Source organism: Salmo trutta, chromosome 33, assembly GCF_901001165.1.
Source record: "Salmo trutta chromosome 33, fSalTru1.1, whole genome shotgun sequence".
Lineage (NCBI taxonomy): Eukaryota > Metazoa > Chordata > Actinopteri > Salmoniformes > Salmonidae > Salmo > Salmo trutta.
The window spans coordinates 24,597,830-24,612,985 of record NC_042989.1 but is presented as its reverse complement, the minus strand read 5'-3'; the positions used below and the strand labels follow the sequence as shown (position 1 = coordinate 24,612,985).

Genomic DNA, 15,156 nt, shown 5'->3' with positions numbered 1-15,156 from the left:
TCCATTTTCAAGCAAACGGAATGTGCAGCAGCTACTTTCGGCTACATGTGGACCGTTAGTGGAATTCCCGCAAGAGAGTAACGGTTAATGTGATTGGATGTTAATTATTTGACTAGGCTACCTGTATTTGACATTGTGTTGTTATTTCACTGAACACTGAACACTATTTTTGGCAGTGAAACGAGGCTACTCAGGTGAGGAAAAAAACTCACCTGACTGATGGAAAATGTGGGGGAGAAAAAAAAATATGAATCACCTTTTTATTTGGCGTACCCCCGACGGCATTGCACGTACCCCTGGGGGTTTCTTGCTGGTGAACGTAACAATGGACCACATAGAAAATTCAATATGTCCGATTTTTTTATATGAATAAAGACTTGCTAAAGTGCTAGAATTCAGCATTTGCGTTATTATAATTATTATGAATTTTTTTCACCTTTATTTAACCAGGTAGGCCAGTTGAGAACAAGTTCTCATTTACAACTGCGACCTGACCAAGATAAAGCAAAGCAGTGCGACAAAAACAACAACACAGAGTTACACATGGGATAAACAAAACGTACAGTTAATAGCACAATAGAAAAATCTATATACAGTGTGTGCAAATGTAGTAAGATTAGGGAGGTAAAGCAATAAATAGGCCATAGTGGTGAAATAATTATGGTTTAGCAATTAAACACTGGAGTGATAGATGTGCAGAAGATGAATGTGCAAGTAGACATGTCCCTTTGTGCATCCTCGGTGACTCTAGGAAGATTTTAACGAACTCAACCCCAACATTTCTCAGTTTTCACCATCTTTGTAAAGCCCTAGTTATTTTGTTGCTTTGATAGTCATTTCTAAAGATTATTATTTTTAATTTTATTAGTGATTTGTTTTAAGGTAAAAAAAAAAAAAACTATAACCTCTCCCTCATTTATGGTCAACACTTACGTAAACTAAACTTTTAATACGGTGAAACTATTCCTTTTAAAGGGGCAATCTGCAGTTGATTCATCTATTTTGGAATGAATTCAATGTATACATTGATTCTTGAAGAATATAACTTAGAAATGCCTCATGAGCTTCGTTCAACTGTCGTACGCCATCAGAACCTAAAATATAAGCTTCTTTTACAAAATAAAATGGTAAATGTAAAGAAACACTATATAGCCTGAAAACATGGTTAAAACTATCATTTTAATATCATGCATGGTCTGTCCTTGCATCCATATCGCTGTCTATGAATTTGAGTGGTTACATTTGTCCAGCCCTATCCCACTGCTTTTCTTTACTGAAACAGGTGGGGAGAAGGCTTTTAAATGCTGATTGCTGCTTTAAATATTTTTTGTTCTCAGAAAAGACATTGAACATCTCATAGTCAAATCATAGAGTAGAACCAGCTCACATGCGTTTACACTAGTTTGCCACTTTCAGGTGCTTTGTTGTGAAAAGTGAGCGGGTCGAGCATAACACGTCAACCCTGTTACCCATAGAAATGTTTTAAGAATTTTCGTTTTTGGTGAATCTTTCATTCAATTGCCCCTCCCTGTTCCACACTACAAGCCTCCATTCCCCCTGTCTCAAGGGGATTTATGGCTGATTTAAGATGTTACGGTCAACTGTTACTTTATTAGGCACTTACTATAATCATTTTTTATTTAACCTCTTGAGATGGGAAAAAGTGTTTTTTATTCAGTTGAACATGTGGTCTTTATGACCGATTTGTGAAAATTAGGTGATATGTTTTTTTTCACCAAGTTACACTACTCAAAAGGCACCTAATTGGTGGAACGACCCATACAAAAAAAGGCTTCAAACAGTGTACAGAGTGAAATGACTGTCTATATGTGTGCTGTCTTGGCTCTTCACTCTGTGCTAAGCTGAGATCAGGTGGTGTGACTCCTGGGTTCGGGCATTGATTAGTAAACCCTGGGCAGGCCTGAGGAGTAGAGAGAGGAGCAGGCGTGTGAGAAGGAGCATGTGTGGCTACGGTAATGACTGTGATTCCTGGACCTGTTCCCCCTTCCTGCCCCCCTCCCTGGGTGCAGTGACTGGGGCCCAAATTCAGCCATTAGCTGACCCTGGCAGGGCAGGGGCCGGGCGGATGCCGGCAGGACCTTTTTTATCCCATTCCGGCCGTGACGGCGGGAGCAATCGATGGGCGCTTCAGCTGTTTCCCTGGCTGTAGCACACCAGCAGCAGTTAGCATGGAGAAATGAGCTGCGAAGCCCCTGCCCATGCAGCCTATCTTCTCATACGGTGTCCCATGAAGATAGGAAATTCATCAGGTCCTCCTCATATACCACCTCCGCACCACCAACACATCCCTTCCCCCCTCACCCCAAAAAACAGTCCTGCACCGACCCCATACTGAACCTGTGCTCAGTGGCTGCGGAAATTAGTTAGCATGCGCAAGATTTGATTTTGGCTAGCTGGTGTGAGGCACTGGTGTGTGCCGTTGGCCCTCTTCGATTCATTTGACTGGGAGCCCCTGTAATTGCACTCCTCTCCTCCCAGAACCCTGCGCTAGCCACAGGCGATACAGAAATTGGCAGCTCGGCGGCGGGTGTGGAGGCTTAAAGGGGGTGGGAGGGAGGGGGGGAGGGGATGAGATTGGGATGAAAAAGAGGCTTTATCGGCATCCAGGCCGAGAAGTTTCTCTGTCATTTTACAAATAAAACGTTCAGCCGCCCGCTCTCAAGTGCGTACTGTGTGTAGTGTGGGGGTGGGGGAGGCTTTCGCTGGCCAGATTGTCTGTCTGAGGGAAAGAAAGAAAGGAAGAAATTGGGCCCCATTTAAACCAAAAAGGAAAATGAGGAAAAAGAATGTGAATTCCTCCAATCCAATTGTGGGCTTGAGGGCAGCAGCTGGTTGTGGTAATATGGTTACAGGAGCGACCTGTGAGGTGGGGGTCAGGCCATGTAGGGTCCTAATGTCAGAGCTAGCGGCGCCCGGCTGGCCTCACGCTCACTACCAGCCTCAGGCACCATGGCTTAACTGGGCTGCTGCTCTGCTGTTTTTATAATGGACTGTACTGCTGAGAGGCCTGCTCTGCTGTTTTTAAAATGGGCTGTACTGCTGAGAGGCCTGCTCTGCTGTTTTTATAAGGGACTGTACTGCTGAGAGGCCTGCTCTGATGTTTTTATAAGGGACTGTACTGCTGAGAGGCCTGCTCTGCTGTTTTTATAAGGGACTGTACTGCTGAGAGGCCTGCTCTGCTGTTTTTATAATGGGCTGTACTGCTGAGAGGCCTGCTCTGCACTTTTTATAAGGGACTGTACTGCTGAGAGGCCTGCTCTGCTGTTTTTATAAGGGACTGTACTGCTGAGAGGCCTGCTCTGCTGTTTTTATAAGGGACTGTACTGCTGAGAGGCCTGCTCTGCTGTTTTTATAAGGGACTGTACTGCTGAGAGGCCTGCTCTGCTGTTTTTATAATGGACTGTACTGCTGAGAGGCCTGCTCTGCTGTTTTTATAAGGGACTGTACTGCTGAGAGGCCTGCTCTGCTGTTTTTATAAGGGACTGTACTGCTGAGAGGCCTGCTCTGCTGTTTTTATAATGGTCTGTACTGCTGAGAGGCCTGCTCTGCTGTTTTTATAAGGGGCTGTACTGCTGAGAGGCCTGCTCTGCTGTTTTTATAAGGGACTGTACTGTTGAGAGGCCTGCTCTGCTGTTTTTATAATGGACTATACTGCTGCGAGGCCTGCTCTGCTGTTTTTAAAATGGGCTGTACTGCTGAGAGGCCTGCTCTGCTGTGTGTTAGTGGGATGAGACCCATGGGCCTTGTGGGAGGACACTGAGATAGGGCTGGGCGGTATGGCCTAAAAATCATATCTACATTTTTTTCTAACTTATAGGCGATTCACAATATACATTTCTATTTTTTATGTTTTCTCTAAATAAGTGTTGTTGTACAATTTAAAGGTCAAATACATTTCAAACAGTAAGCATTCATCTAATGAATTCAGGGCTTGTGAAATTATACCTAGGCTAAATATAAGCCTTCCACAACCATAAGACCCACTTGTAATTTAATTATATTATCAAAATAGTGTAACCTGCTTTTTTTTTATAATCACTGATCAAACTTTCAAGTCTGTCTATGAAAATGCACTTTTTGCAACAAACTGAGCATTCATTTTCCACAAGCAATATTCATTGATACTCCTGTTTTAGTAGTGCCTGCTCTGCGTGCAATTTGAGGAGTTGAGACATAAAAAGGGTAAACTAATAATGAGGATGGGTAAACTGTATAATGAGGAGAGGCAAAATCAATTGAGCTTCACCCAGCCGAGGGCCCTTGCAAGACCACTCGCGCTCCAGTCCCTCATTCCACATTATAATTTGAACTTCACTAAGTCAAATGCCCTCACAAGGAGTCACCTGCACTCTGGTCCCTCGTTCAATGAGCTTCGCCAAGCCGAGTGCACTCGCGCTCTGGTCCCTCGTTCAATGAGTTTCGCCAGCCGAGTGCACTCGCGCTCTGGTCCCTCGTTCAATGAGTTTCGCCAGCCGAGTGCACTCGCGCTCTGGTCCCTCGTTCAATGAGTTTCGCCAAGCCGAGTGCACTCGCGCTCTGGTCCCTCGTTCAATGAGTTTCGCCAGCCGAGTGCACTCGCGCTCTGGTCCCTCGTTCAATGAGTTTCGCCAAGCCGAGTGCACTCGCGCTCTGGTCCCTCGTTCAATGAGTTTCGCCAAGCCGAGTGCACTCGCGCTCTGGTCCCTCGTTCAATGAGTTTCGCCAAGCCGAGTGCACTCGCGCTCTGGCCCCTCGTTCAATGAGCTTCGCCAAGCCGAGTGCACTCGCGCTCTGGTCCCTCACTCCACATTAACCTCACCTGTCCTACTGTGATCAAATCAGTACCACGGATCTGGACTTATGGTTGCCCACATCTGGCTTATTAACAATCATGTCCAAGGATACCTCACTTAAAACACTCTGATCAACTCAGTCCTGCTAGTTGCCTTAGCTTTGGCCCTCTTAAGGAAAACCTCGCTCTGAGCGTACCCTCAACAGGGACTTCAAAAGTATCCACCCACCCCGTCTTCCTTTTGGATCCTTAGGTGGGTCTCAGTCTGCTCCGGTCAGAAGTGCGGTTTCATGGGGTCTCAATTTGGAGCCCCCTGTGCACAGTTTATCCAGGTCCTCAGAAACGGTCTGCAGGTGGAGGTACACCCCCTGGCAAGCTCGCCAAGAATGTGGTGTCAATAATCAATCAAGGTATTACTTTTATTAAAAACGTATTATAATAAGGAGGCTGGTCGCACCACCCACGCAGGTGAAATGGAGAGAGAGCCTCCTGTACAAAGAGTACAGGAGCATTTATATAGTCAACCTACCCCATGCAAGCATTGCAAAACACGTGACCCTGTGTGTGTGAGGGGAGACAACTGGGTGAAAAGGTTGCCTCAGTCTGTCGCAACTGAGTGAGAACAATAGGGACCAGAATGACAGGAAGTCACTCCAGACATACTTCCTCTAACAGTAGCTCAACGGTTCCCCAAGTTGGGCAAGCAAGTGCCTTTGACTGTCTGCCCAGATGATGTATGGTCGTATTGGTCACACACACACAAAACATGAATCTTTCACCCAGAAACAGGCTCCAAGCAGAACAATAGCTCTCACTGGTGTGCAGAATAACACTTTGCTCTGTCTCCAGTGAAGCTAAGAGGAACCAGTTCATTTCTGTCAAGTCTTTGGCTGAGTGCCTAGACATCATGGGGTCTTTCTACACACACAGACAGTCAGGACAGGCCTCTATTAATGTGCACACACACTTTTCTATCCTATATGAGTTAGTTTATATGGCAATCTCAAACCCAATGCCTAGGCTTAAAAACAGATGTTTTAGTACACAAGCGTTAGTAAGGTTTAACTTCAAAATGCCTTCACAAAGGTGAACTTCTCTCTCCTCTATTAAAATAATGTTTGGGTGTCCATATGGCTGATTCTGTTGGACCAAACCTCAAATTTACACTGAACAAAAATATAAACGCAACATGTAAAGTGTTGGTCCCATGTTTCATGAGCTGAAATCAAAAGTCCCAGAAATGTTCCATACAAACAAAAAGTGTATTTCTCAAAAATATTGTGCACAAATTTGTTTACATCCCTGTTAGTGAGCATTTCTCTTTTGCCAAGATAATCCATCCACCTGATAAGTGTGGCAAATCAAGAAGCTGATTAAACTGCATGATCATTGTACAGGTGCACCTTGTGCCAGGGACAATAAAATACCACTTTAAAATGAGCAGATTTGCCACACCACAATGCACAGATGTTTTGAGAGAGCGTGCAATTGGCATGCTTACTGCAGGAATGTCCACCAGAGCTGTTGCCAGAGAGTTCAATGTTCATTTCTCTACCATAAGCTGCCTCCAACATCATTTAAGAGAATTTGGCAGTGTGTCCAACTGGCCTCACAACTTTCAGACCACGAGTAACCACGCCAGCCCAGGACATCCACATCCAACTTCTTCACCTGAGGGGGGTGCTGAGAAGTATTTATGTCTGTAATAAAGACCTTTTGTGGGGAAAAACTCATTCTAATTGGCTGGGCCTGGCTCCCAAGTGGGTGGGCCTATGCCCTCCAAGGCCCACCCATGGCTGCACCCCTGCCCAGTTATGTTAAATCCATAAATTAGGGCCTAATGAATTTATTTCAATTGACTGATTTCCTTATATGAACTGCAACTCAGTAAAATCTTTGAAATTGTTGCATGTTGCGTTTATAATTTTTTTCAGTGTAAATAATGAGTTGAAACTGCTTGTCAGAGAGGAAGAAGTGATCTCTCGTCTTTGTTGTAGACAGTGGCATGGGGTATGTGTGTGTAAACAGAGAGGAGGTGAAGCGAGAGGTTTCACTCTCACCCAAGCCCAATGCGGGTCATCTGCCTTTGTCGCTTGCCTTCCCGCCTTTGGGCAACGACTCCCATTGTTGAGGTGGAGATATGAGCATCTTGTCATTATATACAGATCTCTAGTGTAAATGAGAAGGTGCACAGAAGGAGCGAAGGAGACGAGACCAAAAAGTTAACTTGAGAACAAGCGGACATAAATGCTTAATAATAATAATAATTGGATTATTGCATTTGTAATATCACACAACAACCTAAATTCGAATTAATGGAATTAATTAGATATATCGCCAAACCTTGAGGGCCAATTGGACAAGGGCCTTTAACTGAGACCACACATAGGAGCGCTTGTAGTGCCACATATAGCTAGAGTACTGTGTAGTAGGGACAGGGATGTGATTCTTCCCCTGATTTAATCATCAATTCCAGCTTTTCTAACATCCTCCTCTATTCATATATCATTGAAATCGACCTTCCTACAAACCAATATCCTCCTTTACCGTGATGGTTCATATTGTCCAGACTCCTAATTTCACCGTGACGCCTCTCTCCGAGGGTGTCTCAGGGACAGTTGGTATATGCAAAAAACACATTTCCAATTCACACATGCTTGTAATACATACTTGTACATGTATGAAATAGGACAAATATAAGCACCCACCAAATATTTGTATTGTTATTATTAATCATATTCCCTGGTGTTGGAGAGCTTGCTGAAGGAGAACACAAAGGTACATTAGCATTCACCCAGACAGTCCTGCCTCTTGGTTCAACTCATTCTATGTAAAATGTCTGTTAATTAACATCCCTAGGATTTTCGTGGGCAACTTCGACATGCATATTCAACATTCTTGGTTAATTTGTCCCTGTCTGTCTGGTCTGACCTGCGCTTGTACAGATGAAATGAACCAGTGAGCACGACGTTCGATCAGCGGGTTGTGGATTTGTTTAACATTAAACCATTAGCATAATTAAAGGGTTATAATAGAATGTGCTAATTGCATTTTTTGGGTAGCGAGGGCATGTTTTCTTAATGGCTCATTAGACCCAAGCACATTAGCACATGGTTTCCTCCTCTCTCGGCGAGTCAGTCAGTGAGGAGGCTCAGTCTTAGCAGTCATGATGCCACATGATCAGGGACAGGAGTTATTCCTAACCTCTTCACCTGAGCAGGAAATACTCTGGGGCCCTAACTAGGCCCAGTCTATCCTGGTAAGGTCATGTGGTCAGGGATAAACTCTGCTCCATTAATGATGGGTAAAGACCGGTGAGGTTCGAACGGCCAGTCTTTACCCATCACTCAATGTCCATGTCAACCACAATACTGGGGCAAGAGTGTTCTTTCTCCTTTCTCGCTCCTATGTCTTGGTTCAAAAATAGAGTTAAAATAACAATCTGCCAATTTCCTGTAATTTCTGTCCTAACTGAATTTGTATTTATGAATAGAACATGGAAATTGGATGCAATTTGCAGTAAAGTTAATTTCAATGATTGGTTTGAATGTGTTTTTTGTTATTCTAATTTCCAATCAATGTTGAAATTACAAGATGTTTTACATTGCCACAACACCCAGAGTTGTGGTAATAGCTTATATATATATATATATATATATATATATTTTTTTTTACTTACTTACTTATTTATTTATTTATTTATTTATTTATTTATTTATTTATTTATATTTGTTTTTTATAGTAATGGCAATATGTTTTTTCTAAACGTGATCAACGTAGCTAGCCATGTCTAAAGCGTGTGATTTGTTCCGGTGCAGCTGCGTCACCTTGGAAACGATGAGGTTCACATAGTGTGGTCGGAGCACAGCAGGGACTACCGGCGCGGCATCATCCCCACTGACTTTGGAGACGTGCTGATCATCGTGTACCCCATGAAGAACCACACGTTCTTCATCCAGATCATTCAGAAACCACAGGTACTACACATCAGCTGGTTGGCTGCTCTGAATACTCAATGCAAAACCAATATGGTAGTTTGTCACAATGACTTTTCAGAGTTTCTTTTACACTTGGTTGATTATTTTCCACTAAATCCATGTCTGTAATGGGTGGTGTCATAGACTATTTTACTTACTGTCTTTTTTACATTAAACAAATATAATGGGTGTTCACAATTCCTCTACTAAAATTGATCAAACACATATTCCAGCACTGCTCCAATCTATCTGACTTTCTCAACAAACCCCTCTTAACTCTCTTTCCCGGTGTCCCACCAAACTGGCTTGTTGGTTTAGTGGATTAACTGTCTGTCTGCCTGTCCAGCGGTGTGACTCTGAGATGGAAAGTAATGCCCTCCTCTTCCACTACAGTGTATCACCATCACTGTGGGTATGTGCTAGAGAACAACCAATATGGATTTATTAAGGCCAATGCCAATAGCGTTTTTTGGGGGTCAAGGAGACCGATGGACAATATCGTTGAATTTGATCATTTTGATGACAAAACCGGTATCTTGTTTTGCAAAGTGCTGCCGCCTGTATATGGACATTGTTTTGCCGAACAGTAAATTAATGAACACTTTCAATATGTCTACATGCCTTGTGTCATTATTCAAGTGTGCTTAAGCTAAATGATATGCAGCAGGAGTAGGTAGCTAACAAGATGCTGTCCAGCCAGAGGTTCCTCAAGAACAGCTAGCAATGAACGAGTAAGTGGCGCCGGCTTGCAACAGTTTGACACGAGGCAAGTGCACTTGCGCTCCATAGAATACATTGGCTGCGCCAATCCTCAACGGCCAATAGACTAGCAATGGCTAATATTGGCCCAAAATATCGTCCCGACCAATTTATCGATCGTTTTCTAGTATGTCTCAGAGCCAGTCACAGTGTCTCTCAGCTGTCTTTCTTCTTGGCGGCTACTGTGTTCTAAACCGCTGCACAGTGCACACAGAGCTATAGCAGGCTGGAGGACAGAGAGGAAAACACCTCAAAACGGCTGTTTTATACATTTAGATTTGCTTTGAGCACATCAACTTCCACTTGTCTGCCGAACGATGGGCTTTAGTGTGTCGAAGCGAAAGCTTTCTCATTCCACTGACCTGCCAGCAGGACTCTGCCAACCTGGAGATGATGTCCACTGCCCTGTCTGGCCATCCACCTAATATCCCAATATCCACACAGACAGACAGAACGACACCATTAACAACCACCCAGTATTCAGCCCAAACCCCCACCATACTCAGGCCCCCCTTTCATTCTTATTCTATGGTGTTCTAGAGCTAGATGTCAGTTTGAAGTGCGTTCCAGTCATTGAAGTGGAGGGACTTTCTGTATAATGAGCTATTCCATGCAGAGTAGACAGCAGGGTTTATGAAGGGGCTCTGACATTCACGTCACATTCCAGGTCAACCATTATTCAACTCAGCAGATTTAAGACCTCCCCAAAAACCCATGAGCAGACGCGTGTGTCACACACACCAACCACACACACACCAACCACACACACATATATGCGTGCTGCTCTCAAACACAGAGAACTGCCATTGTATTTGTTCAATAGTTCAATAAAAGTATTTTCTCTGGTATCGACAGTCATTTCTCTTACTCTACATTGATTTGCATTAGATGTGTGTGATTGTCATGCTAAATAACAAAACTCAAACCTTAATCACTCAAACCTAACTCGAACCCTGTGCCCATTTGAGATGTCTCATGCATTTCAAAGCACACTCATTTCATATGTTTGCATGACTTAACCAGCATTTTGTTATAGCAATTTATCTGAATAATATAACATGTTAACATTCTTCCTCTTTCTTTGTATTTGTTTCTTTCTCCCTCCATTCCTCTCTCTCCCTCCTTCCCCTTGTAGGTCCCTTTCTTTGGGCCTTTGTTCAACGGAGCCATCGTCACTGGAACGCTGCTGCCCAGCCTGGTGCGCGCCACCTGCATCAATGCCAGCAGAGCTGTCAAGTCCCGCCTGACGCTCTACCAGAGCTTGTATCCTTTCTGTTCACTCTTTACTCTGTTGCCTCTACCTTTCCTACAGTCCTGTCTGATCACAGAGCTTCAGCAGGTAGGTAGGCCATGCAAATGGTACAAAGGAAGGGTATCTTTTTATATTCAAAGATGGATAATTGATTGGGATCTATCTATCTATCTAGCATTGTGAAGAAGATTGTGAGAAATATACAGCTAGCTAGCTGTATATACGTTTATTTGTATTTCTGTTATTCCTCACAATCTTCTTCACAATGCTCATATGAAAGAATTTAAATTATAAACGGGTCGATTGTTTTGATAACGGCATTAGCACTGCCAGTGGTTTGCCCGGGCTATTTCACATGTGGATCGTGTTGGCTGATCTGCATGGTTGAGCGCTGACACTGATCTTGATGCGCTGGCTGATTTGCATACAGCGATTAGCTGCGCACCGGGTCGAGGTGTGTTGCACAGCCCGCAGTAACATGTGCAGATGCATGTGGCTGTCTAGGTCTGTAGTGGTGATCTTATGTGTGACCTGTCTGTCGTCATGTATCATCTACTGAGTTTAGATGACAGCAGCAGAGACATGACTGTCATTAACCCCTCCCCTCCGTCCCTATAACAGCCTGCCTGTCGTTAAGGGCCTGACTCCAGCTGTACATGTCAGTTGGTTTAAGACGAGCGTAATCAGTGATGGAGATTAATTTGCATGTGAATGAGGGGAGGACAGAGAGGGGAGGGACGTTGTTTTTTGGAGCGGGCTTCGGGGGGGAGGGGGTCTAATCTCCCATAAAGCCTTGCTGCTCTGCTCCTCACCGGACAGCAACAGGGTATACAGACTAGCCTCACCATCACCACAGTATCTCTCTGCCGGTCACTATGGAAACACCCAAGTTCCAGCTTTTGAGGTTGGATCCAAGTTGTGCAAAACTCATTGGTTTGCGGTGTGTAAGAAAAGGGGGCAAGGGGAGTGGGCAGTAATGACAGTGTTGTTTTTAAGGTGAAAACATGCACTGTTTTGGGGGCTACCGGTGTGGCAATACATACTGTGTGTTTGATATTTGTAGAATTTCTGTGCTTGCGTGTATGTGCATGCACACGGGTGTCCCCCCCATCACACCCACCTCTCAGCGAGCCTCATATCAGCCCCTCTCAGGGTCCCTGGGGTCATCAGTGGGACAGCAGAGTGACAGATGTCGGTTACCAGACGCCAAGTGAATTACTCCAGGGGGAGATGGTTTGAGCTGCCACAGGCCTGCCTGCTTGCACAGGAAGCCCAGGGGAGGGGAGCCAGCACTGGAAAAAACCAGGCGTACCTGGCATTCCTTAGCAGGTGGAGTGCAACACGACGGCCGTATCTATGAGACGAGATAAGCGCTGGGCTGGCTAGGCTGACACGTTGGCAGTGTGAAGCAACCGGCCAGGCTGAGGCCCCACATACTGCAGGTCTGGAGGATGAGCTGACAAATGGATCCTCCCAGCCAATGGATGCTGGTAGTGCCAACTGGTTTCTGTGTGTGTCTGGGCCTCCTGGCTGAAGACTTGGTGAAGAGAAAAGGATTATGTTTAAACAAAGGAATCGTCGTGGGGGCGATGAGTCTGTTTTATCAAGGCAGGGAGCACACACAAACACAAACACACAAACTATGTTGTAAAGATATTTGTATTTTTTTAATCCTACCAGCAAATTAAGTTATCTATTTTCTGAACAATGTTTGAAATTATACAATTTAGAATGCTATTTGAGATTTATTACCTCAACAAAGAGCAGTAATACCTGAACTAAATGATTTATCTAGACTTGAGCCATAGACCCATTCCTTCCTCTGATTATGTCACAGAAGTGTCTGCTGTTGTAAATGTTTTTTGTACAAGTCAGAACAGTGACCTGTCTGTTTGTGTAGCAGAGATTAAATCCCTATCCAGCGTTTCCCCCTCACAATGCCCCGGCGCTCCTCAGTCTGCTGTTTGTAGCCAGGCCACTCTTCAAGGTAATTCATTTCATATTTCTTCAATGAGAAGCCACATCACCCCTGTGCATCCAAATAAAGGCTGGCCTGGCGCTGTGGGGCTCTCCTCTGTGGTGTCCTCTCTCCCGCTCCCTCCACCACAGAACTGGAGAGGTCTCCAGCAGCCAGGCGCTCTGCTGCACCATCACTACGGCTAATTGGATTTTGTATTGAAAAATGACCACCAGCCACATCACCTGAGAACACACACAGCAAATCCTCCTTTCCGCTACAGTCCGCTGTTTCCTTTCGGACTGTGCACCATGGCAAACGGAGAAGTGTGTGTTTGTCTGCGTGATACAAAACACTGACCAATGGACATATTTGAATGATGTCTGTAAAAGTGGATTTATGTGTGTCATTCTCCTCAAGCTCTGTACAGCATTCTGCTCTATTCAGTGACAACACAGTAATATTATTTCAGAGCCCTCAGCGATATTGAATGTGAAAGACAGTCCTGCCCCCACAGACATATTACAAGGCCGTCAGAAATCATACATAATGTAATCTATTATTGATAGGGCCTTGTTGGAAGAGGCAGCTGCCTTGGCTGTATGAGTCCTAATAGTCACCCTGTATGATCCCTGAGTAGCGAGCTGGCTGGCTGGCTGTCTACTCCACTGTCAGTAGAGATGCATTGTGGGTGGTGAGGACATTACATGAGGGAGGAGAATAATCAGATGGGAAAGCTCCCACTATCCTAGTAGCACTCCATATATCAATCATACATTAATAAGAGAGAACTTGATGAACTTCCCTGACATCCGATGTGTAATTTATTTCCAACCATGTGGAAGTGATGTGGCTATAGTAGAAGTGTCTCTGAGTGGACTTCCTCTGCTGGCACGTAGCCTGTTGGGTTTCTGACTGGAGGCTTTATCCAACAGTCACTAAGTGTTGTTCTCTCTCAGGAACAGGCACTAGGCTTTGATGTGCCGTCACTCCTAGTGTGTGTGTATAGGTGGCAGGAGCCTTTAATAGGTGAGACGAAGTAGAGCTAACCTTCATTCTGAAACGCAGCCTCCCTGCCGGACAGAATCAATAGCTTTTGCGCGCTACCCTTACTCCCCTCCCCTAAGACAGACAGACAGACAGACAGACAGACAGACAGACAGACAGACAGACAGACAGACAGACAGACAGACAGACAGACAGACAGACAGACAGACAGACAGACAGACAGACAGACAGACAGACAGACAGACAGACAGACAGACAGACAGACAGACAGACAGACAGACAGACAGACAGACAGACAGACAGACAGACAGACAGACAGACAGACACACTGAGCGATCCATCTCCAGGCAGCGATCAATAGCCATAATCTATGGCCCATGGCCAGTCATGTGAGCCGGTCTTTTCAAATCAAAATCAAATCAAATGTTATGTCACATGCTTCGTAAACAACAGGAGTAGACTAACAGTGAAATGCTTACTGGACTAACAGTGAAATGCTTACTGGACTAACAGTGAAATGCTAACTGGACTAACAGTGAAATGCTAACTGGACTAACAGTGAAATGCTTACTTCCCAACAATGCAGAGAAAAGGAAAATAGAGAAATAATAGAAAAGTTAACACATAATAATAAAAGTAATAATAAATACACAGTGAGTAATGATAACTTGGCTATATACACGGGGTACCAGTACTGAATCTATGTGCAGGGGTATGAGGAAATTGAGGTAGATATGTACATGTAACTAGGAATAAAGTGACGGATCATAAACAGTAGCAGCAGCATATGGGACAAGTTCAAAAAAATAAAAGGGGCAATGCAGATAGTCCGGGTGTTTGGTTAACTATTTAACTAACTATTCAGCAGTCTTATGGCTTGGGAGTAGAAGCTGTTCAGGGTCCTGTTGGTTCCAGACTTGGTGCACAGGTACTGCTTGCCGTGCAGTAGCAGAGAACAGTCTAACAAATCAAATCAAGCTTTATTTATACAGCACATTTCAGACATGGAATGCAACGCAATGTGCTTTACAGCCAAAAATGAATAAAAAACATGGAAAATAAAAGCTGAAATATTTACTACACAGCAAACATAAGATAAAAAACAAATGACACAAACTGAACAACAAAAAGCTCCCCAAGGAAAAGCAAAGCTAAAAATATGGGTTTCACCATTGGGGTGCCAGGACAGAGAAGAGTTTGGACTGGGCTGATCAGGAGCTGCCCTCCCTTAGGGGTGGGAGGGCCTAGAGACCTGAGGTGGCAGAACGGAGTGCTTGGTTTGGGGTGTAGGGTTTAAGCATAGCCTGAAGGTAGGGAGGGGCAGTCCCTCTTACTGCTCCGTAGGTAAGAACCATGGTCTTGTAGTGGATGCGAGCTTTGACTGGAAGCCAGTGGAGTGTGGAGGAGCAGG

General features: G+C 44.5%; 1 protein-coding gene across 4 annotated transcripts in view; it reads left to right on the top strand.

Annotated features, from left to right (window-relative positions):
* The window catches only part of LOC115172737 (ral GTPase-activating protein subunit alpha-2), a 200,117-nt gene that overhangs the window by 142,136 nt on the left and 42,825 nt on the right, over positions 1-15,156 (top strand). For all 4 annotated transcript variants that reach the window (XM_029730450.1, XM_029730447.1, XM_029730449.1 and 1 more), the window contains 2 exons: positions 8,611-8,769; positions 10,664-10,791. In XM_029730450.1, coding sequence (XP_029586310.1) covers positions 8,611-8,769; positions 10,664-10,791 — 287 coding nt within the window. The remainder of the gene's footprint in view (positions 1-8,610; positions 8,770-10,663; positions 10,792-15,156) is intronic.